This window comes from Mycothermus thermophilus (genome assembly GCF_041956435.1).
Source record: "Mycothermus thermophilus strain CBS 625.91 unplaced genomic scaffold VTJ04scaffold_2, whole genome shotgun sequence".
NCBI classification, from domain to species: domain Eukaryota; kingdom Fungi; phylum Ascomycota; class Sordariomycetes; order Sordariales; family Chaetomiaceae; genus Mycothermus; species Mycothermus thermophilus.
Window position 1 is genome coordinate 3,707,776 of NW_027191428.1, and position 21,070 is coordinate 3,728,845.

General features: G+C 55.3%; 11 protein-coding genes across 11 annotated transcripts; 5 read left to right on the top strand and 6 right to left on the bottom strand.

Moving 5' to 3' along the window:
* Positions 1-3,012: 3,012 nt before the first annotated feature.
* On the top strand, positions 3,013-3,973 carry VTJ04DRAFT_3522 (uncharacterized protein; the record flags this gene model as incomplete). Its single annotated transcript, XM_069361432.1, has 2 exons — positions 3,013-3,043; positions 3,777-3,973. The coding sequence occupies 2 exons, from the start codon at positions 3,013-3,015 to the stop codon at positions 3,971-3,973; spliced, it is 228 nt and encodes a 75-aa protein (XP_069222043.1).
* Positions 3,974-4,129: 156 nt separating this feature from the next.
* Positions 4,130-5,676, bottom strand: VTJ04DRAFT_3523 (uncharacterized protein; the record flags this gene model as incomplete). Its single annotated transcript, XM_069361433.1, has 4 exons — positions 4,130-4,279; positions 4,425-5,120; positions 5,352-5,449; positions 5,601-5,676. 4 exons carry the CDS (start codon positions 5,674-5,676, stop codon positions 4,130-4,132), a joined length of 1,020 nt encoding a protein of 339 aa, XP_069222044.1.
* An 806-nt stretch (positions 5,677-6,482) lies between these two features.
* On the bottom strand, positions 6,483-8,830 carry VTJ04DRAFT_3524 (uncharacterized protein; the record flags this gene model as incomplete). Its single annotated transcript, XM_069361434.1, has 7 exons — positions 6,483-6,746; positions 6,811-7,329; positions 7,407-7,874; positions 7,936-8,056; positions 8,112-8,168; positions 8,337-8,491; positions 8,756-8,830. 7 exons carry the CDS (start codon positions 8,828-8,830, stop codon positions 6,483-6,485), a joined length of 1,659 nt encoding a protein of 552 aa, XP_069222045.1.
* A 3,664-nt stretch (positions 8,831-12,494) lies between these two features.
* On the bottom strand, positions 12,495-12,862 carry VTJ04DRAFT_3525 (uncharacterized protein; the record flags this gene model as incomplete). The annotated part of the gene is made up of 2 exons (XM_069361435.1): positions 12,495-12,668; positions 12,743-12,862. The coding sequence occupies 2 exons, from the start codon at positions 12,860-12,862 to the stop codon at positions 12,495-12,497; spliced, it is 294 nt and encodes a 97-aa protein (XP_069222046.1).
* A 417-nt stretch (positions 12,863-13,279) lies between these two features.
* VTJ04DRAFT_3526 (uncharacterized protein) lies at positions 13,280-14,258 on the bottom strand (the record flags this gene model as incomplete). The annotated part of the gene is made up of 2 exons (XM_069361436.1): positions 13,280-13,709; positions 13,780-14,258. 2 exons carry the CDS (start codon positions 14,256-14,258, stop codon positions 13,280-13,282), a joined length of 909 nt encoding a protein of 302 aa, XP_069222047.1.
* A 761-nt stretch (positions 14,259-15,019) lies between these two features.
* Positions 15,020-16,316, bottom strand: VTJ04DRAFT_3527 (uncharacterized protein; the record flags this gene model as incomplete). The annotated part of the gene is made up of 4 exons (XM_069361437.1): positions 15,020-15,363; positions 15,443-15,707; positions 15,767-16,049; positions 16,108-16,316. 4 exons carry the CDS (start codon positions 16,314-16,316, stop codon positions 15,020-15,022), a joined length of 1,101 nt encoding a protein of 366 aa, XP_069222048.1.
* Positions 16,317-16,934: 618 nt separating this feature from the next.
* Positions 16,935-17,267, top strand: VTJ04DRAFT_3528 (uncharacterized protein; the record flags this gene model as incomplete). The annotated part of the gene is made up of 2 exons (XM_069361438.1): positions 16,935-16,962; positions 17,056-17,267. 2 exons carry the CDS (start codon positions 16,935-16,937, stop codon positions 17,265-17,267), a joined length of 240 nt encoding a protein of 79 aa, XP_069222049.1.
* A 14-nt stretch (positions 17,268-17,281) lies between these two features.
* Positions 17,282-17,917, bottom strand: VTJ04DRAFT_3529 (60S ribosomal protein uL5; the record flags this gene model as incomplete). Its single annotated transcript, XM_069361439.1, has 3 exons — positions 17,282-17,658; positions 17,719-17,857; positions 17,915-17,917. 3 exons carry the CDS (start codon positions 17,915-17,917, stop codon positions 17,282-17,284), a joined length of 519 nt encoding a protein of 172 aa, XP_069222050.1.
* A 451-nt stretch (positions 17,918-18,368) lies between these two features.
* On the top strand, positions 18,369-19,269 carry VTJ04DRAFT_3530 (uncharacterized protein; the record flags this gene model as incomplete). The annotated part of the gene is made up of 5 exons (XM_069361441.1): positions 18,369-18,398; positions 18,497-18,505; positions 18,562-18,615; positions 18,673-19,081; positions 19,139-19,269. The coding sequence occupies 5 exons, from the start codon at positions 18,369-18,371 to the stop codon at positions 19,267-19,269; spliced, it is 633 nt and encodes a 210-aa protein (XP_069222051.1).
* A 541-nt stretch (positions 19,270-19,810) lies between these two features.
* VTJ04DRAFT_3531 (uncharacterized protein) lies at positions 19,811-20,613 on the top strand (the record flags this gene model as incomplete). Its single annotated transcript, XM_069361442.1, has 3 exons — positions 19,811-19,883; positions 20,168-20,240; positions 20,373-20,613. 3 exons carry the CDS (start codon positions 19,811-19,813, stop codon positions 20,611-20,613), a joined length of 387 nt encoding a protein of 128 aa, XP_069222052.1.
* Positions 20,614-20,682: 69 nt separating this feature from the next.
* Positions 20,683-20,991, top strand: VTJ04DRAFT_3532 (uncharacterized protein; the record flags this gene model as incomplete). The annotated part of the gene is made up of 1 exon (XM_069361443.1): positions 20,683-20,991. The coding sequence occupies one exon, from the start codon at positions 20,683-20,685 to the stop codon at positions 20,989-20,991; it is 309 nt and encodes a 102-aa protein (XP_069222053.1).
* Positions 20,992-21,070: the final 79 nt, after the last annotated feature.

A 21,070-nucleotide genomic window follows, 5' to 3' on the forward strand; every position in this document is an offset into this window, starting at 1 on the left:
AAGATTCTTTGTCTGTGCTCGACGCGTACACCGGGTTCTAGGCTTGCAATGGGGCTCTCTCTCTCGGCCTGTAAGTGCGTCGGAAGACAGCTTCACAAAAAGAAACACTTCTCGCGATTATCGTGGCTTGGGCGTAATGGGTACGGGGTGAAAGGAGCTCAGATTCTTAGCAGCATCGAGGACAACCTGATTCCATTCCACCTCACCGCTGAGAAAGAGGAGAGATCGCAGGTCGAGAGGGAGGAGAGGGACTTCAGGCCTGGTTAGAAACAACCGTTGACAAGTTGACAAGGTCTAGGTCGAGTTGACAAGGTTCCGAATGACGATAATTTTCGACATGGATGATGATGAAGGAACAGGGAGCGGTTTAGCTCCGGAGATACGTCCAGTCCAGGTTCACATCGAGGGGGAGAAGAGAGAAGTGTTGTTTGTCAACGGACGATCCTGGCCAGGTTTGGAAAGGCAGGGAGGGAGATGGGCCAAGATAACCTAGCCCGGGGTTCTACGGAGCGTGAAGGTACGGAGGACGAGCGAAGTGCGCCCGCTGGAAGGAACACATGCAGATGTGGCTTTAGGGAAGGGATCACGACCTGTGACCACCGGATCTCACCTTGGAAGCTGCAGGTGAAACCGATCGATTCAGGCAAGCTCTCAACCATCGATTCGATCCTCCAGAATTCTGCCTTTTGGAGCCGGAGTGTCCCGTCGCTGTTGCCTTTCGTACGTCCTGTTGTGTTCCATTGTTGTTGTGTTGTGGTTCTTGTTGTTTGCGTAACAGCCGATGCATGTGTCACTTGCTGCAGTCCCTGCTGGTCCCTTCAACCCGCAGGCAATGTCTTTTCCTTGGTTTGTCCCCCAAACAAGCGCCGACACTAGAGGACGCGAAGGGCGGGGTATCCAACCTCGACTCTTTGGCATCATTTCGTCGGATGAAATGTGAACCCGCACACTAGCCAGCGTTATCAAAATACCCTGTCACCACGAAAATCTCGGGGGAAAAAGCAACAGCCTCCCAGGTACTTACACCCAGCTCTCGGATATCTGATCCATGGGTGTGGGTATCTGATCCATGGGTGTGGGAGGAGGCGGCGGCAAGGTCTAGGGACGACAGAGCGCTGTCCAATCAGCGCACAAACCGGCGTGACATGGGTGTGGCTCGGGAAGACCCCACTGAATAAGAGCACCAATCATATGTCAACCTCTGGCTGTGGGGTTGCAATGGCGTGGGGAAGGCCATGAGCCTTGTTGGACTGTCACATCCGGCTTTGCACTTCACCTTCTGCCCTCGCTTACAAGTCCCTGGACAAAGAGGGAAAACAACCCTGGACTTACAGCACGAGGATCCTGGGGGTTTGGCAGATTCGCAAGGGGATGCTGCATTTTCCAACCTCTTGTTGTCATTCACAATGTTCATGAGACCTACGGAGTATGATTGAGGAGATTAAACGTCGAGGATGTTAGCGAAGGTGTTCCATTGGTACGGATTCAGTTCTTCACAACTATCAGAGCCTAGACTCCGGCGGGCTCCACGCAAATAACATTACACCAAACTTGACAGCAAGTTCTATCCAGGTCCAGGGGAGATAGTTTGATTCAATCTCTCCCCGCGGCTGATAGTTATCCTTGATATATGTACCACAGTACATAGGTTCTCTGTATGCATGTGCCAAGCCAATTTTCTCTCCCTCCCAGAACACTTTCATCGTGTACAGCGAGATTTGTGGCCACGACTTATCGTCGAGTCCGTGGGGAGAGAAAGAGGCAACCCTACGTAATATTTTCCTGATCATGATCGATGGCTTGGGCCGCTCAGGAAGTGATGCTTGATCTGGATAAGAACGCTCCGTTCCGACCAAGTTCAACGGCCACTAAGCCACGGGGCTCAGACCTTGACCTAGCCGAACTGTTCTGTCTACGACTGATTTGGGATGAGTTCATTGTGCCCTCAATCCCCATCCTTCTCCGTACGAAGACAGCAGAGTGTCTCCTGTGAAGTATTTTCAATCGGGCGAAGCTCACGAACACCAACACCTCTCTCCAGCAAACGCGCCACAAAAACGGCTACCATACCCGTTAGATCTAGCCATCCACCACGCGTCTCGGCTGCTTGGTGGAGACGGCCCAGATGCTACGCCCCAATTCTGCGACCTACTTACAGTAAGTCGCCTACGTCTTCCTGTATGTATGTACAGACATATGATGGAATATGTTTCGGACCTGAGAGGCGTCATCGATGGCCAGCTCTGCTTCCGGGCCAATAGCAAGCCCACCACCAACATCTCGCTCGACTTGCCATCGTGTTCTGCCATCCTGAAAAGGCCCAGTGATGCATGGAAGTGTCAAAATCAGATGATGCGGCAGTTGACACCGACACTTCCGGCTGCCGGCCGGGGTAGAGTTGTCACCGCCACCACGACGCATGCACGCGTCAAATCCATCCACGATCTCACGCGTCCTCAAGCTCCATGTCGCCTTTGTAATATCTCACAATTCCCATCTCCGTAGTCCGTACCCTATTCCCAGCCCGTAGTGTTGGGCGTTGACGAAAGGCAAGGGATCTGCCGCCACACCCGGATCAACAACGCCTCATTGGGTCTGCGAAACACTACGGAGTATGTCTCAGCCACGCCGTCCTTTTTATGCAGCAGAATCGCTGGTTTCAGTACGCTTGCACAGACAACAAACCCTCCTCTTTGAGGCTTGCAGCAGTTCATGCTCGCTCTTGTGGCTGGTGCTGCTGTTGTTGCAGCCCGCTGCTGCATCGGCGTCGTGGTCCGGACCAGCAGTGGCGTTCCTCTCACCAGTGCCTCCGCATTTCATGGAGTATACTAGCACTCTGTTTTCTGCAGGCTTCAGCTGGAATAGCACATTTGTTGCAGCAAGGGAGATCGACACCAGCAACACCCTGAGAACATAAACTCTCCCTTTGCACTCTCTCTCCACCACCTCCACGCCCTCCCGCATGAGGGATCGATAGCGCCACCACACTAGCGCACCTTCATCACCAACACCATGAACTGTATACAGAGGACACGACCTGGAAGTAAGTACTAAGTCACTAATTCATAGTATGGATCCCCTTCTAGCAACGAGCCGCCTTCCTCGCGACCTGTCGGAACCCGTGATGGCAGAGACAACCTGGAACAGATGCGGGACATCCTCCACCGACTCAAACGTCCCCTCTTCTGTCGAGACCAGAAGTACGAAATAGGCAGAAGGGGGAGACAGTGCCGGTCCGGATTTTCCCAAGAGAAATGCCGGTACTATCTCAACTCTGCCCGCTCGCTCTGGGTTTGCTCTGCTGCTGTGTCCAAGCCCTGCCGTCGAACATGTGTAACCGTGTGCAACGAGGGGAGGAAGGTTGACCCCCACGGAGACCCGACCTGTCCATCCGTCTGTCCTTTTGCAAACAACTATGCTGCTGTTGTCGTCGCTCTTTCTTGCCTGTGGCTTGGCTGTGTCAACCTGAACTCCATGTCACCAGCCGGCTGCTTGTCCCGGGACGGATACTGACCAGGAGTCTGTGTGTGTCTGCGCTGCGCTGCAAGATGCGAGATGGTTTCGTCTCAGCTCATCTCACAGAATGATCTGCTAGGGAGAAAGGAAACAGCGACAACCGAGGAAGTCCAATGAAGACATATTATTGGCGCATCCCGTGTTTCTCCAGAAACAAAACTTTGCCACAACACACGAGGTACACACGTCCAGTCAAACCAGAACTTTCGCCAAAACCTTTCCTGCCGACAGAAGTACGACACTCCCTGACTTGTGCTCAGATGGTATCCACGGCCCACCGATCGTCCTCCTCCGTGTATGTGCTCCAGTCTCCATGGTGTTTCCATTTGTGTCCGGAACAAGAGCAAGATCCCCAGGTCGCGTCCGCCGCGGTGTGCTGAGGCACTGGTCCCACGACACCACCACCACCACCGTAACCATCCCAGAGTCGGTCGGCCGAGAAGTCTCGCAGCCCTGATCCGGCGTAGGACCTACCTACCTATCTACCTCTCTGTCGGCCGACCGGCCGAAGTGGGAGAATAAGTCCTGGTATGTACTCCGTAGCTCAACAGACTGGATGATACCATTTTTCACCCTGTCGAGCCGAGTGACGGAATGAGTCCGTCATGAGTGCTCACAGCCGGGAACCGCTGCTGGTCTCTGTGTCAGCGACGTCGGCATCGACCTCGCCGAACAGGTTCAGGAACGCCGTGTGCACCTCGTCGGTGAGGTCGCTTGCTTGTAGACTGCGGCCGGTCTTCGCGAAGGCCAGTCTCGAGCATTCCTGTTTTTGTCTATCAGTCATATGCTTCTCAACCGCTCCAAGCTTCGTAGCGTAGACGGATATCTGTGGCCAAGTTGAAAACATGCACCACCTCTCCAAACCCAAGGTCCTAACCTGTATAAGCCTGAATGAATGGAGAACTCACCCTGGTAATTGCGCTGCCGCCCACAACCGCCAACCTCACCAGCTCCTCTTCATCCAACTTCCCGCCATGGTCCCACAGCCTATCCAGATAGGCCTTCCTCCAAGCCAAAAACGTAGCAATACTCCCCGTCAGCGTATCCCCCTGCCCACCGCTCCTCTTCCTACCCCCTTCCACATCCACTGTCAACGTCGTCGTCCCATCGCTCAAATGATCCTTCCTCCCTTTCTGCAACACCGTCACCCCGCCCAGCTTCCTTGCCAGCGCCTCCACCCGCGCCGTCTCCTCTCCATCTCCGTCGGCCTTCCCCTCCAGCCCGAGGGCTTTCTCCAGCCTCCCAAACTCCACCACATTCGGCGTCAGCACCGCCAGCTTATACCCGTTTACCAACCCGGGATTGCGCTGCACCAACTGCAGCGCGTCGGCGTCCAAAACCAGCGGCATCCCCTTATTCCGTGCGGCGGAGATCACCAAGGCGCATGTGTCTTGCATGAGCGGGTCGCGGCCGAGGCCGGGGCCGATGACGAGGACGTGAAGGCGGTCGAGGAGGGCGATGATGCGGGAAGCGATTTGGTGGGGATTGGTGTCGGGATGGGGAGAGAAGGGGGTTGGGGATTGGCGCATTAGGGGGTGGACCATGAGGTTTGGGGAGTAGGACTTGATGACGGGGGCGGCGCCGGGGGTGCAGATGACGTGGGACTTGAAGGAAGGGTGGGTTAGCACGGCCACCTCAGGGGTTTTGGTTTTAGGATGTAGGAAAGGATGAGGGAGGCATGCTGAACCAGAGCCATGTTGTCACCTCAGGGGTTTCGTATCTGTCCCGCCATTTCCGTCATGCTGCCACTGGACCATGAACGAGGTAGGAGACAGATGAGAGGGTGTGGCACGGACTGAGCAACACCCCGAGCTGCGTAGAGGAACATAACTTACCATATCACATCCCAACCTCGCGCTCGCCATGGCCGAAAAGTAGGGCGCGCCAGTATAGTCCTCACTACCACCGATAACCGCGACTCTCCCCAACTGGCCTGTGTCCAGCAATATGTATTGGAAAGTCAGCAACCCACAAGCACCCAGAATGGTACACCAGGCCCTCATAGGTTCTCTCCATTCCACTCATCCGAAGCTCCAGCCACTCATCCGAGGAAACCCAGCCAAGAGGAATCGAACAATCCTCACCTTTATGAAACTTCTCGAGCATAGGTGGAATCATCATCCTCACACGAGCGAGGAGTTCCTTGGTAGCAGGCGACATTTTGGGAGTAGAGCTCACAGGCTGTTCTTGGCTTGACATGTTCGCTGCTCAGGGTGATGGTGATGAATTTGGGTCAAGGCAGAACAGGAACGGAACAATTGATGGCGTCTGGGAGTGTCGTTAATCATTGGACCCTTCAAAAGACCAAATCAACAACAAAGTAGGCTGACATTTCCAGAAATTACGGCCTCAAAGAGGAGGGAGCTGCTTCGATGATTCCGTGTGTGCAGGTTGATGGAATGGTTGCTGAGGGAAGTTGCCTGAGATCTGCGGGGATGAGGAGGGGGTTGACTGTTCACTCAAACAAGAGGCAACTGAATTGCACCAGCAACCCAGGTGCTTAATACCACAAGATCTACGACACGCAATGAAGGTTCTTGGGTAGTATTCGGACCTCAAACATGAAATATCTTTATTTTTCGTATCATGGTTTCCAGTGAAACTCGCAGTCCCCCCAACTTTTGAGTTCATCCATGATGTCAACCGTTCCAACGGACCCACATAATCCCCGGTGTACCTCAATCGGTACCATCAAACCCAGTTGTTCAGGACAAAGGGAATCGAGTGCTTGATTGAGTCTCTGCTCTATTTTACAAGGGATCTGGCGGGAGGATCACCGCGTCTCGCGTCCTCTCTCGACTTCAGCAACACGACAAACGACGGAAACCCCCAGCTTTAGAAACACACGGACGCGCTGCTGCGGCTTATAGACACCCCCGTCCTCGGCCCCTCTGAGCCTTTCCCCCCCTCCACCTCTCCTCTAGATTATCCCAGGCTACGCATGCATTGATATTACGTTGCTAAGTTTAACCCAGGAAGGACTTGGTGAAGCTGGAGATGACCTCCCTCAACCGGGCCTCGAGCTCCTTGCTGATGGCACCCTCCTTGTCGATCGTGGCCATGATGTCGGCCTCGTTCGTCTTGAGGTGGGCAAGGAAGTCAGCCTCCCACTGGAGGATCTTGTTGACGGGGACGGCATCGAGGTAGCCGTTGACACCAGCGAAGATGAGAGGAACCATCTCGTTGACGGCCATGGGCGAGTACTGCTTCTGCTTCAGGAGCTCGGTCAACTGCAGACATTGTTAGTACCGGCCCGCAAAGTTTCTTTCTGGGGACAGAAAAAAGTCAACTTACCCGCTCACCACGGGCAAGAGTCTGCTTAGTGGCGGCATCGAGATCCGAACCGAACTGGGCGAAAGCAGCGACCTCACGGTACTGGGCCAAGAAGAGCTTGAGAGAGCCGGCGACTTGCTTCATGGCCTTGAGCTGGGCAGAAGAGCCGACACGCGAGACGGAAAGACCGACGTTGATGGCCGGGCGGACACCCTTGTAGAAGAGCTCAGACTCCAGGAAGATCTGGCCGTCGGTAATGGAAATGACGTTGGTGGGAATGTAGGCAGACACATCACCACCCTGGGTCTCAATGACAGGGAGGGCAGTCATGGAACCGCCACCGTGCTTGTCGTTGAGCTTTGCGGCACGCTCCAGCAGACGCGAGTGCAGGTAGAAGACGTCACCGGGGTAAGCCTCACGGCCGGGCGGACGACGCAGCAGCAGCGACATCTGACGGTAGGCAACGGCCTGCTTGGACAGGTCGTCGTAGATGACAAGCGAGTGCCTGCCGTTGTCACGGAACCACTCACCGATCGAGGCCTATTGTTGCCCATGGTCAACTCACTTCGGAAACTTCGGAACGGTTTGCGTTGGGTGGGAAAGGAGCAATCACATACACCAGTGAAAGGAGCGAGGTACTGAAGGGGAGCAGCCTCAGAGGCGGTGGCAGCAACGACAATCGAGTACTTCATGGCATCGTTCTCCTCCAGGGTCTTGACGAACTGGGCGACGGTGGAACGCTTCTGGCCGACGGCGACGTAGATGCAGTAGAGCTTCTTGGACTCGTCGGTGCCGTTGTTCCAGCGCTTCTGGTTGAGGATGGTGTCGAGACCGACGGCAGTCTTGCCGGTCTGACGGTCGCCGATAATCAGCTCACGCTGGCCACGGCCGATGGGGACCATGGCATCGACCGACTTGAGACCGGTCTGGACGGGCTCGTGGACGGAACGGCGGGGAAGAATGCCGGGGGCCTTGATCTGGGCACGGCGGCGCTCCTTGGTCTGGATGGGGCCCTTGCCGTCGATGGGGTTACCCAGGGCATCGATGACACGGCCGAGCAGCTCAGGACCGACGGGGACGTCGACCTGGGTGTGCGTTAGCAGGAACAGTCGATCTCAAGCTGCCTCCGGATATCCGGCAACTTACGATCTGGCCGGTACGCTTGACAGTCTCGCCCTCCTTGACGAGACGGTCGGAACCGAACAGCACGACACCAACCTGGCCGGCCTCGAGGTTCATGCACATGCCCTTGACGCCCGAGGAGAATCTAGATTGTGGTGGTTAGCAACATGCACAACCGCACATGCGGGGGTTTAACATACTCGACCAGCTCCTCAGCCTGGACGTTGGCCAGGCCGTGCACGCGGGCGATACCATCACTGTAACGGTCCTGGTCAGCAAATCTGCCCTACATGCTATGTCGTCCCAGTCCTCCAAATCCCGGCGAGCGTTCGTCTGGGCGTCGTTCGTGTCGTCTGCAGCGGGTTTGCCCAACTCTCTCCTCCAGGTTTGTTCGGACGGTGTGTGCACGGTGTGCGGGAACGTACCCGACGGAGAGGACGCGGCCGGTCTCAGCGAGGTTGACCTCCTCCTGGACACCACGGATCCTCTGCTCGAGGATGGACGACACCTCGGTCGGCGAGGCCCTGGCTTCGGCGTAGGTGCGGGTCTGGAGGGCGGAGACGGCGGGTGCGGCATTTCGCTGTCACGGGACCTGTCAGCCAAGCCGAAAATACCAATGAGCAGCCAAAAGCCTCGCAAAAAATGGCACAACTCCGATCCGGGACCCGGTGCTCGTCCAATTCCTCGCAGTAAGGCACAGTCGAGCTCAATTGAGCGTCGTGGAGGTGTGCAGGGCGGATTGGGATCGGGTGCGAGCACCAGGGCGATGGAATGGAGATGGTGATGCCGAGTGGGCGGGCGGACGGATGGGATGGAAGGCAGCAAAAGTCGCAGCAACACTCACAACGGCAGCAATTCTGCTCGAGGCAGAGAGAGCGCCGACGGCGCGCGTGCTCTGGCGGAGGGCGGTCCGGAACATGATTCTCCTGCTACTGTCGCCTCGGGGGGTGGTGAGGGAAAACAATTGCAACCGGGTGCAATTGCAGGTAGAGGGGAGATTTGGGGTCTGGAGGTTTTGGGATTGCGAAGTTTGGGGGGAGCCGATCGTGAGGAAAATTGTCAGAAAGGGCTGGAGACTGGAGCGAGGGTCCTGGCTGGATCGAGAGAACGAGCAAAAGGTGGGGCAGAAGCTCCATCCGGCCAATGGGAGCTGGAAGAGAATTTTGCTCAACCCGAAGGTCTCCGCCCGGCAGCGACAGAGCTGCCGCTGCCGCTGCACGATATCTGAAACTCACACTGTGCACGCAGAAAGCTCGGGCAGCATTGGACATGAAAAAGTCCCGGCATGGGAAAAGACGGGAAGCTCGATTCCTCGGTCAACTTCAAGGGGAATCTTTGGGGGAGTGGTTTAGGCATTATACATAGCTTCAGTCCAGCAATTGACTTTCTATAAGTCTCAAGTTCATTTTGGTTTGACTTTTTACCCCTCCATAACCCCGGCTGGCCAAGGCCTGCCCTGGTCACCGGGTAATTCCGGAGGCCTTGACGTCGAGATCTTCGCAAACTGCTGCCAAGGTCAGAAGGTTCAACAAAACAGCAACTTCACCAAGGGGTATTTGAGTTTTAATGTCAAAACGCAATATGATGGAGTTGGTAAAGATATTATGACAAAAAGGTCAAAAGAGCACGAATAAACAAAGTCTTGCTACAAGAATAAGAAAGAAGAGAGAAGAGAAAGAAAACTACCTTACAAACAAAACTAGGCCAGGCAGGTATTAAATATTAAGTTATTCATCCCATGTATATCTCCAGACCTTGTCCCAAAGCCAGGCGTTCCTATATTGGCCGGCCATCCTGATTGCCTGGTCACCAAGAATATGAATCCCTACCCGCAGTCCAACCTATGCACCTCATTTCGAAATAGAGCAGAAGAAGAGAGGATAAATTTGAACTGGCACAGAGTCAGCAGCTGTTCAAGAGCAATGTTCATTCCTTTGATAGAATACTCACATGTACCCGAAGCCAAAACTATCAGTGACCCGATGATCCAGAATCATCTCCCCGTTGTTCACGCGGAAGAGATATCGGACTGTGAAGTTGAGATACCTCAATCCTGCCCATCCCGGGCGTGGGTTCCCCAACAGGCTGTGGTTCCAGCCTCTCGGCAGTCTCCTGGGACGTCCCCGAAAGCTTCCTCATTTTCCGAGCCCGCTGGAGAGGGCTAGCCGATGGCCGCTTGTTGCCTGGCGACACGGTGTCCGGTGTTTCAGGGAGTTGATGACGTTGAGAAGTAGAAACAAGAGAGAAATCCGGCCTGCCTGGCCAAGCGGCTCCTTGTATCAGAGCCTGGGGCTCGTTCAAAACACCTTCCCCGAGAGCCAGTGGCCGGTCAGCGGACGTGGAACTGAGAGTTGACTCGGCTCCATCCAGAGTCAGTTCTTTCGGGGTGGCTGTTGGAGAGGAAAGGAAGTGAGCGCCGATGTGGGCAATGGACTGAGCGACTTGCTCATGGGATGGCGAAGGGGGCGGCGGAGGAGGAGGTGTCTGTGGCGTCGGCGGAGGTGACGGGGGCTCGTCCATCAATGGTCGCGAGGCGTGAGACGCTGACCTGATTGTGTGGATAGATGTAGCCCGGTTAACCAGTGTACTCCAGTGATCAGCCACATCGGGGTCAAGCGTTATTCCAAGCCCTAGGCTTTGACACTCCTGATCCGAGAGTGTGTGTGAGCTCTCAAGTTGGGAATCGCCTGCATCCCCTGACTATATGAGAGCATGGTCAGCACTAAGCCTGGGTTTAGGCACTAGGTACCAGCAATGACTTACCCTCCGAGGGGTGTTTGACATGTTGAAAGAAAAGGCGAGCAACGAGGGACAGAAGCTTGGGGATAAACGAGTGACGAATCTAGGATACTATATGATGAACATGAACGTCAATTTTCTCAGCACAGCGTCCGGGTTGACATGATTCTTTATATTCCACATCAAAACGGCTTGCTTTCCTCAACGATATCAACAGCCATACAACTGCTTCCCGCAGCCTTGAGAGACCAAAAGCAGAGAGACCAAAAGCAGCCTGCATGTCTTTCCTGCAGGATCTCATCACCAGACCTGCGCTTCTCTGATGGCATATGCAGCCGTCAAGCTCGTTCTCGCCGCATTTTGATCTAGCCAATGCCCAAGTATCAAGGGGCATCTAAGAACTTGTCTGCAAAGAAGAGACCGCATTGCCCAAGGCCGCAGGCGCGCGGCCTTGCCGATCGAAGATCATGACGGAGAAAGAGCCGGAAATTGCCATGTATCAGAACCCCCATCGTGAAGCAGTCCTCGGCGCTACGGCGCCAAAGCGCGCTTGTTGCCGCGGGCTGAGCTCGCCTTTGGGGTTTCGTGTCTGCTTCTAGTCAATCTAGAGACCAGCGTCCATGCCAAGAATTTCAGCTACTCAGGTGTGTTTCATGCTTTCTGGAGACAAGCCTCAAGTGGCGGCTATCGTATGAAAGACGCCATTCCATCCGGGGGTAGTGGGTGGTGGCTTGATATTGGGGTTGGGTTAGTAAACGGTTGTGTAACCCACTGACATGCACAAGCGAGGTGAGGCTTGACCTAGCAACCCCATGAGTTTTCCAGAAGGACAGACAGCCACGGCGCTACGAACCGCGTATTCGTCAAGACTTGCTGACGGTGCCTTTCGGCTTTCTCTGAAGGGTTCAGTAAACACACGATGTCCTGTACTTGGATGGCAAGGCTTCGACGACTCAAGGGGGCTCCTTTCAGGAAATGGGTTTCAAGGGCTCTGTATACGGCGTTGCAGATTGCTTCAGGGGCTACTGCCTGGTGCATCGTGGTCGTGTTCCTGGCCTGGCCAAACTTATGGCCGCATATCTGACTCGGGTTTTACCTTCAACGACCAGGCCTAGAGATCTGGTCACGTAGATCTGGGATCGTCACCGGGGATAGCTTCATCTCGCATCTATCAAGACCACGTGTGAGAGAACAGATGTTCCCGTGGCTGTGCCAGGCCAGGCCTTGATGTAAGCGACCAACCTGCAGCCACCGGCTCAGCCTTACCTGACACACACCATCCTGCAAGGAGCCTGAGACTAAAGGGGAACACACTCCGTTGATGCATGCAGACTGTGGGCTTTTTCTGTCAACAACCTCCGCCAACAGTTTGCCACATTGATATCAATCGTTGGTTTGAGCGGAGTGTACTTGGGCACAGGCCATTTGGTTAAGTTCAAGCAAAGAAGAGAGACACCCAATGTACAAGTCTCCCTCAACATCAAACATATTGGTTTATCCAAGGCTTTTCGATTCCCTCTAAGATGTATCTTGATGGTATCTTCCCAGCCCTGCCTCACCACCACACCCACCAAGTCCAAACATAGCACCCACCAAGCCCCTTTGTGTTCCCGGACTTTATCTTTCAACGCCCCAGGGACCTATGATCTTGATTGCTGGGTCGTCGCAGCCTTGCTTGAGCAGCTTCTAGTCGCGCCCAACAATATCCCAGGGACCGTAAAAGGCCATAATGCCAATGGATCCTATCTCGGCGGCTACACATTGCCAGCCACTAGAGGACGTAGATACTCGCGTCTTTCCTTCTTGACATCGAGCACTCTCTTGATCGGAACCTCCATGCCTTCTCAGCGGGTCTTGTAAGCGGTCCATGGAAATCCCAGGACTCGGACTGCGGTCACAAGGGGCAGGTTGAAGTCTGCGTGGAAGTGTACCTCCGTTCGCAACCTCCTCTCTCCGAAGACGTCCAGGCATGAGCACAGCCACTCACTGCCTTGCAGGTACCGCTCAATGCTATCCATCTGCACAACCGTGGCAACTCGCTCGCCCTTCGGTCCGCGCTGTATGACATAGCCCTGGTCCGGATAGAACTCACCACGTCGTACGGGACGTCCGTGCCGGCAGTTCCTTGATCAATGAACAGCGTTGGCCTCCCGCCGAAGAATCCCGCCTTGAAGGCGGTGCCGACATCGTACTGGTGTACCAGCCGCCGCATGTCGGCATCGGTCTCGCGCAGGGAGTTGAGAAATAAGTGACATTGGTGATGTGTCACCGTGGCAGCAAGGTGGAGTTGCAGTCGCCGAAAGTAAGAGACAGCAGTTCTGTGTGCTTCCTCGCGGCAATTCCCGCCTGGCCACGTCGGCTTCGACATGCATCCAATAGACCTTTCCGACGAGCTGGGTTGGGAGATAGGTATTGACAGTTAGAACCGCCCTTGTCTCAGTTACTGAGCAATATGAATCCATTACAGGGAGGGAAACCTAGGGCACTAAGCAGAGTTTGCGTGCCGGGGGCCTCTGGACAGGAGGCGAGAGACAGTCCACAGCTCTGAAATCCCCAGCTACGGCATCTTGAACTAGTATGATTGCCTCGTAGGTATGTTTTCTTCAAGAACCTTCATATCCCCCAACCTTCACATCAACAACCGCCAAGCACCCAACAGCAGGGCCGCGAACCCAGTACACACACCAATCAGCCATTGTAATGTCTGGAACTTGACCTGCTCCAGCTGCTGCCTCAATGCTGCCGCTTCTTGCTCGATCTTGGTCTCCGTCTCCTTGATCTTGAGCTCCTGCGACACAGCTTCTTCGCGGATGCGGCCCTTCTCCAGGTTAAGGTCCAGCCGCACGCTCGCCTGCGTCCGCGAAATCTCGTCACGCAACCGCCCGCTCAGCTTGGCGATATCGTTGGCCAGCCGCTCGTGCGCAGCGCGAGTCGCGCTAGACTCCGTGCTGTCTGCAGATAGCAGCTCGCTGCGCAACTTCGCGAAGTCGACTTTTTGAGTGTAGGTGATCTTGGCCGCTTCTTCGCGGGGGACCATTGTGCGAGTGAGGTTTTGGATGCTTGAGACGGAAGAGGCCATGTCAGTTTCGTTGTAATTGGGTTTGTCGGGAGACGGTCATGCCTCCTCACCTTTCCTCAATGACATCGTTCAGTACTTTCATCATGGCTACCGCTTGCTCCTCCGTAAATCCTTCTTGCTGCAGCTTCTGGACGAAGCGGAGGGTGTCAAAATGGTGATCTCGCTGGCGCGCCGCCGAGGCGTGGAAGGACCGTCGGAGCAACGAGTTGCGCGCAATGCTGCTTGAGCTGGCCGTCTTGGGATTCTCCGCGACGCTGCAGGGACAAATCTTCGTTGCTGATATCCTCGGTCTCCTCACCGTGGCTTGCCCTGTCCCCGTATGAACCGTCCTACTTGGGGATATCTGCCATGCACCCATCCCCGCGCATGCTGCCCGCATGGTTTGCTGTGGAAGGGCTGTCGAAGATGCTCCAGGAAAACCGGCTGAGGCGAGAGGGCCAGGACCCCAGCTTAGGCGAGGAAGTAGAAACCGCGGAATACTGTGTGTTGCGCTCATGTTGGGCTGCACTAGAACTGTCTTGCTGCACATTGGGTTGTTCACGAGCAGTTGAAGGGATGAGGTTCAAGCTCGGCTCCCGATCTTCGGGCTGAAAGCCGCAACCAGCCGAACCTGCAACCGATCCACCAGCCACATGCCCCCACATTTTCATTGTTCAGCCACACATGACACCGCCACATCGCCCCCACTCTCAGGAATGGATCCAAGATCAAAACCGCCAGAAAATTTGGTTCTTTCCTCTCTTTCCTCTTTTCTTCTCCATGAACAACGCAAACACCAACATTCATTCGAAACTGAGATGCGATCGCGAGGTCCCCGGGCTGTACAGTCTGTGCGGTGGCCCATGACCGGAATCGTAAGTTTTCGATCAGAATGGAGAAAAACGGAGTGATACTCTGGCGCTCGATCTTGGGTGCGGTCGTTCCCTTCTGCTCCATGGGAACGATCGCAATGATTGGACGTACATGCCACCGGCCACGCACCATCTTTATGGGAATGCCTGCATTCTCTACCAGAGTACGATGCTTGAATTGTCCATGATCCATAATAGTTGTCTGTACTTGTTGAAAATGGGAAACTCGTGCGATAGTCGGTCGACCTTGACCTCTCCGTCATGGCGAGCGACAGAAGTGTGGATCGCATGGAACACCCAGGGCTTTAGATTGCTTGATTCACGATGAACGACGGAATTGAACCAACTCTACCTATATATTGACATCTGAATGGCAGTCCTCTCATTCTGATCTTTCCCTCATCCATCGCTCTCATTCCCTCTGTTTTCTCTACCCGTTTTAGTTGCTGGGGGACACCCCGTTCTCTCTCCGTGGCTTCTCGCAAACAAACGCATACATAGGAGTGAAAATACCCATCTTGCCACCAAGAGCTGTGGCCTTGCTGCAGTACCACATCATGTCCATCAGCCCGGACACCTCCTTGGGCACCATACCGAAGAGGATCATGATCTTGTAGACGAGGTGGGCAGTCCCGCGGAACGGTGGCCACATCTTGAATACCTTCCAAAAGTCGGCCCAGCCTGGCGTACGCCACGCCCAGCAGATGTCACCCGCAGGGCCGTAGTACCAGGGAGCTGGCGAGCTGGTGAGCGCCATGTCGATTTCCCTGTGCAGGATGAATCCTGTGGATGTAATGACTCGTCAGTAAAGAGTTCAATCCAAACCGTAACCAACTTTATTTGTTCGCCCATGAAAACTCACCAGCCTCCTTGAGAGCCTTGCGCATGTCGGGTACCCAATGCATCTTTGACAAGCCGTTGCCAAATTCGATCCAGTTTCGGACCTTGACATGCTCTGGGATGGTGGGATCCCACTTCTCCGTCATCGCGAAGTCATGGAACGTGAAGGGCGCACCGGGCTTGAGCACTCGCTTCACCTCACGGTAGACTTCAACAGGGACCGGAGCATAGCACAGCGACTCGACCGAGTAAGCCGCATCGAAGGAATTGTCGGGAAAGGGCAGTTTCTACACAACCCCCAGTTAGCTATCACCCAAGCGTACAAACCGACGACAGGAGAGCATACCACAAAGTCACCCTTCACAAACGATACCAGATGGTCCAACCCAGCCTTCTTGGTGAGAGCAGTGCCTCTCTCGACGTGCCACGCACTGTTCGTAATACCGACGACCTTACAGTTGTAAGTCGAGGCGATGGTTCGCGCGGGCCCGCCAATGCCACACCCAAGATCCAGCACACGCATGCCCTCTTTGACTCGGGCAAGCTCAGCAAAGACCTTCTCGTAGGCGGTCGTGCTCTCTGCCAACGAGAGCCCCGGCTGGAGCGGCGAGTAGTGGAATTGCTGGCCCCTGGAGTAACGGTCAGCCTCTGGACTGGACAAGCGACAATGACGGCAAAGTCACATACCATCCCTGCTCATACAACGGCGAGACCAGATCGTAGTAGTCAGAGGCAACCTGGTCGTAGTTCTTCATCCGCTCACGACGCTCCTCCTCGGTCGGCCAGCTGATGGCCTCCACGTCGACGGAAGCCAGATTGTTCTTGTCGCGGTTCCAGTGAGCGAGATACCGGTGTAACCGGGTCTCGTTATAATTGTCGGGCATATGGGAAGCCATGGTGACAGAGCAATGCCTCTCCGAGTGACGGGACAGAAAGGGGCCTCAAACGGGACCAGGGGTAGCTGAGTGTGCAAGAAGGACGAACCATCTTTCTTGCCCGGCTGTACTCTCTGGGATTTTATAGACATCAACCTTTTGGTGACTTTCTTTGTGAAAGTTTGCTAGCATTCAAGTATTCAGGAGAATCGGTTGTTTGTCCAGCTTAGTATTGTTCCTCGAGGAAAATGGATGTGAGAAACGGAAGCGGTCCCCTTTGACAAGCAAGGGATGACAGCTACAACCTTAACCCGCTTTGTGTGGTTACTCCCTCCCGACGGCACCCAGCATCTGATTTTGATTCCCAATCCACAGAAATGAAGACCTGGAGAGAAAAGTACAGGAATGAGTCCTGGGGCGATTGGGCGTTTTTGGGGGAGGGAAAGACTCTGAATCCTGGGTCGTAGGAACTGCGTTACTGCTGGACGCCTTGTCAGTGCATTGGGAAGGAGGGAAGCATGACTTTCAGACTGGTCATCGAAAGATGCGTTCTGCACAGTACTCATCACAACGTCGGGAGCTGACAACGGTACGGTATGTTGGGAACAAGGGAGGATGTTTCTGACCAAGCGTCATGCGATGAGTCTCATCGACCAACCTGCCCCGTGTTCCCCACGAAAGGCACAGAACTGACATGATGGTCATCACGAAATCTAAGTACGAGATGGGAAGCCGGCATGGGCGCCGGTCGGTCTCTGAGGCCGCGGCTCGACTGAAATTCAGACCGAGCAATGCTGGACGAGAACAAGTCTCGCCAGACGATGGAGGAAGCTGTCACGAATGTACATGCCTTTGCCCGAAAGAACCCAACCCTGCCATTGTTTTCTCCATGGAACCCATCCGATGCCCAAACCAACTCCCCATGACTCCCAGAAATGCCACTTGTTTTTCTTTGTTATCATCCCCTCCTAACCCCCATCCACCGCTTAGCGGACAATGGCGTCGAAGCGCTGCTTGAACCACCGGATGGTGTCCTCGCGGGTGATGCGGTGGCTGGCGCCGATCCTGCTCTTGCAGCGGCGGCGGCGGGCGACACGGGCGCCGGGGCGCTCCATGCAGCAGTAGAAGTCCATGCCGTAGATACCAATGCCCGGGTCGTACTTGATGCCGAGATCGATGTGCTCGCTGATACCGAAGCCGAAGTTGCCGGTCTCGCTGAAGTTGCGGCGGCGGAGCTCGTACTCCTTGACCTTCAGGCCACGCTCAAGAATCTCCTCAGCCTTGGGGCCGCGGACGGTGACGTGGACGGCGATCTTTTCGTTGCGGCGAATACCGAAGTTACGGACGGTGTAGCGGGCCTTGCCTGTACGGTTGTGTTAAGAATTTGTTCCATTTGCCGTCAGATGAAGCAAGGATAACCTACTGTACACCGGGGTCTGGCCGGAGAGCTGCTCCAGCACCTTGGCCGCACGGGTCAGCCTGTCACCGGACTCGCCAACAGAGATGTTGAGGACGAGCTTCTGGATGCGGAGCTCCCGCATCGGGTTCTGGGCCTTCTCAGACTGGCGAACATGTTAGCCGCAATTGAATAATATCCAGCAGATATCGTGTTTTCGTACCATGGTGGGCGGTGTTGTCGTCGGATCGGTGCTGGGCGACTTGTCGTTGGTCTCAGGGAATTGGAAGTTCGAGGCCGAAATTCGACCAGAATTTTGAGATTGTGCGTGTGGGGAATTAGTTGTGGCGCTGGCTGGGATTTTGGTGGGGGACGTGTGGCGCAAAGTCAAGCCTTGTGGCTGGAGCTGGGTGGGATGAGGCTGAGAGGTCCAAGCTCCCAGCTTCCAAGGTTCTCAGCCTCGCGTCTGGTGGCGCCTTGTAAATTTCCCAGCTGTTTGCTGCATGCTCCAGTTGCCGACCTCCACCCACGCTCATCACCCAACCTTGCGCGTCACTTCAAGTTCAAGCTTCGGCCGAGACTCGAAGAGACCGCATCTCGGCAAAGTGAGGAGCTTTGTCACCCAAACCACTTTTTGAACCCTAAAGAATCTGCATCTGCAGTATTTAACCGTCAAGATGTCGGCCCAAAACAAGCAGGGCAAGATGGTGAGTCGACTTTCCGCGACCCGGTTTCCGCGACCCCAGTTTCCGCGACCATTTCCCAGGCATTGTTGACCTGAGACTAACAACTCCAATTGTTCTAGGCCGGCTACGTACGTGATCCCAAGAGACGAACAACGCGAGGCGGACGAATGCTGACGGTTGGCAGATCAATTACCGGATGCGCGTCACCCTCCTGGATGGACGCCAGATGGTCGGCCAAGTCAGTAGCATACTCACGAAATGTTCTTCTCGGCGAACATGGCTAACCTGTAATCAGATGCTTGCCTTTGACAAACACATGAACCTGGTCCTCGCCGATACGGAGGAGTTTCGCAAGATTCGCCGCAAGCAGAACAAGCCGGCTCCCGGTGCAGCCGTCACCATCACCGAGCAAGAGGAGAAGCGTACTTTGGGCTTGATCATTATCCGCGGCGCGCACATTGTCTCTCTGTCGGTCGAGTCGCCACCTCCCGCTGATCCCAGCGCGCGTCTGGGCAAGACAACGACCGCTGGTCTCACGACAGCCCTGGCGGCTGGCCCTGGCGTCGCCCGTCCGGCTGGACGCGGTGCTGCTGCTCCGATTTCTCTTGCCGGTCCTGCTCCGGGCGTTGGTGGCGCCGTTCCTCCCCCGCCGTTCGCTGGCTTCCCTGGGGCTGCCCCTCCCGGATTCCCCGGCCGTGGTGCGCGTAAGTACAAAGTCTTGTCATTGTTGAGTGGTAGGATGTGGCTCTAACAGATCATAGCCCCGCCGCCCGGATTTGGTGCTCCGTTCCCTCCGCCCGCGGGCTTCCCTGGAGCTCCTCCCGGCTTCCCGCCTGGATTCCCTCCCGGTGGTGCTCCTCCCCCGGGATTCAACCCCCCTCCTCGGCGCTAAACCGGTTACATTTCGTGTATATCGTCGATACCAGTCACACCTCCGTGGTTTTCCGCGTGAAAGAGAGCCTCAGCGATTTGAAGCTGGCCCGCGAAGTCGTCTATTTGGGATCCCTGGAATTTCTGAAGGGTTGGGTTGGGCGGCGTTTAGGGGTTATGAAACTGCGGTCATGTTGCCAACCATTTGTACTCGCCTAAGAACGGGGTAGACAGTCTCATTCCGGACACAAAGGAGTAATGCAAAACTGCCAACAAGACAATGCCCTTCGTGTTGTCTACCCTGTGATTTTTCGTGCTTAGTAGTGTCGTCGGAGTGACGGGATGTTCGGTTCCGGCCCGCCAGCCCGCTGGATTGGCGCAGCCGAATGACGCAGTTCCACGCAGCTGGGCGTTTGGTCCGTGCAGACCCACCCAGAATTTGACAGTCGTCGGACTCCGATTTCTGGAGCCAAAACTCCAACTCGCATCCTCACAATCCCAACCTTGCGACCAGGCCCCTCAACCACCAGATTCAGCCGTTCCTTACACCACCGACACCAACCATGGCCGCCTTCATCAAAGCCGTTAACGCGAAAATTCGTTCGCACCCGGTGCTGGACTATGTCTGCTCAACGCGTGAGTCATTTGTGACCTTCCTTTCTGTCTAAATCCAAGTGCAGCGTCAGTCGCCGGACTTCCGCTGGCCCAATGCCAAAGGCAACGAGCGCAAGTAATGCCGCATGCTGTCACCTTCTCAACAGCTCGACATTACATGCCATCCCGAGGCGACCTTCGTCAGGCACATGGGCTCCCTTGGGACGCCCATTGCTCGCCGATCATGGCCATGGCACCCCGCGCTCGCACCAAGATTCTTTGTACAACACCAAAGCAGAGCTAACCTTGACTCCCACGCTCTCTAGACTTCTGGGGCCCCGTCTCCAATTTCGGTATCCCCGTCGCCGCCGTCATGGACACTCAGAAAAGCCCTGAGCTGTGAGTCTGATCCTCCCCGACCTCACATTCCCTTTGTCTTCTTCACAAACACCTTTGTCTTCTCTTGCCTACCCAGGCCGCAAGAGCTGAGCTAATCTCTTCTCGGAACTTCCCACCTTCCTCTCCCAACAGAATCTCCGGTAACATGACCTTTGCCCTGGTTGTCTACTCCGCCATCTTCATGCGCTACTCGCTCGCCGTCACCCCCAAGAACTACCTCCTCTTCGGCTGCCACTTCGTCAACGAGGGTGCCCAGCTCACCCAAGCATACCGCTACTTGGATTGGACGCGCTGGGGCGGCAGGGAGAGAGCGATAGCAGCGGGAACTTTCGTCCCTGGAAAGCCGGTGGAGGGTGCGGCTGAGAAGAAATGAAGTGGAAAGGCCGAAGGGAGGGATTGAGAGGAGTTGGCGGTGCTTTGGTGCGTCGGGGTTATAGGGTAGATGCACTTTGATGTCCGGTCCAGGCCGGGAAGGGCACAGGGGATTTGGGGCCGTTCGTTTGATGAGGGCGCAGCATGTTCGCGGACACCGGACTTCTGCGTGTATGGTGCGGCGTCGGTTGGGCTTTGCATAGAGCGGTCGAGAGTCTGGGGACTGCTTGTATTTGGTATGCATCTTTTCTCGTGGGCAGGCGTGTGGGTTAGAAGGGCGTCACATCATGGACCTGATCTCGTATGGCGAATAAACATAATTGCCATATGGGCGGTAGGAGTGAGTTTGGTAACAGGATTCGGGGGGAATGGACGTTGATCGACGTCTTCACTCTACACGACGAGTTATGGTTGCAATTCTATCGCTGTCGTGGCAAAGCGCAGCCCTTGTTCCAAGC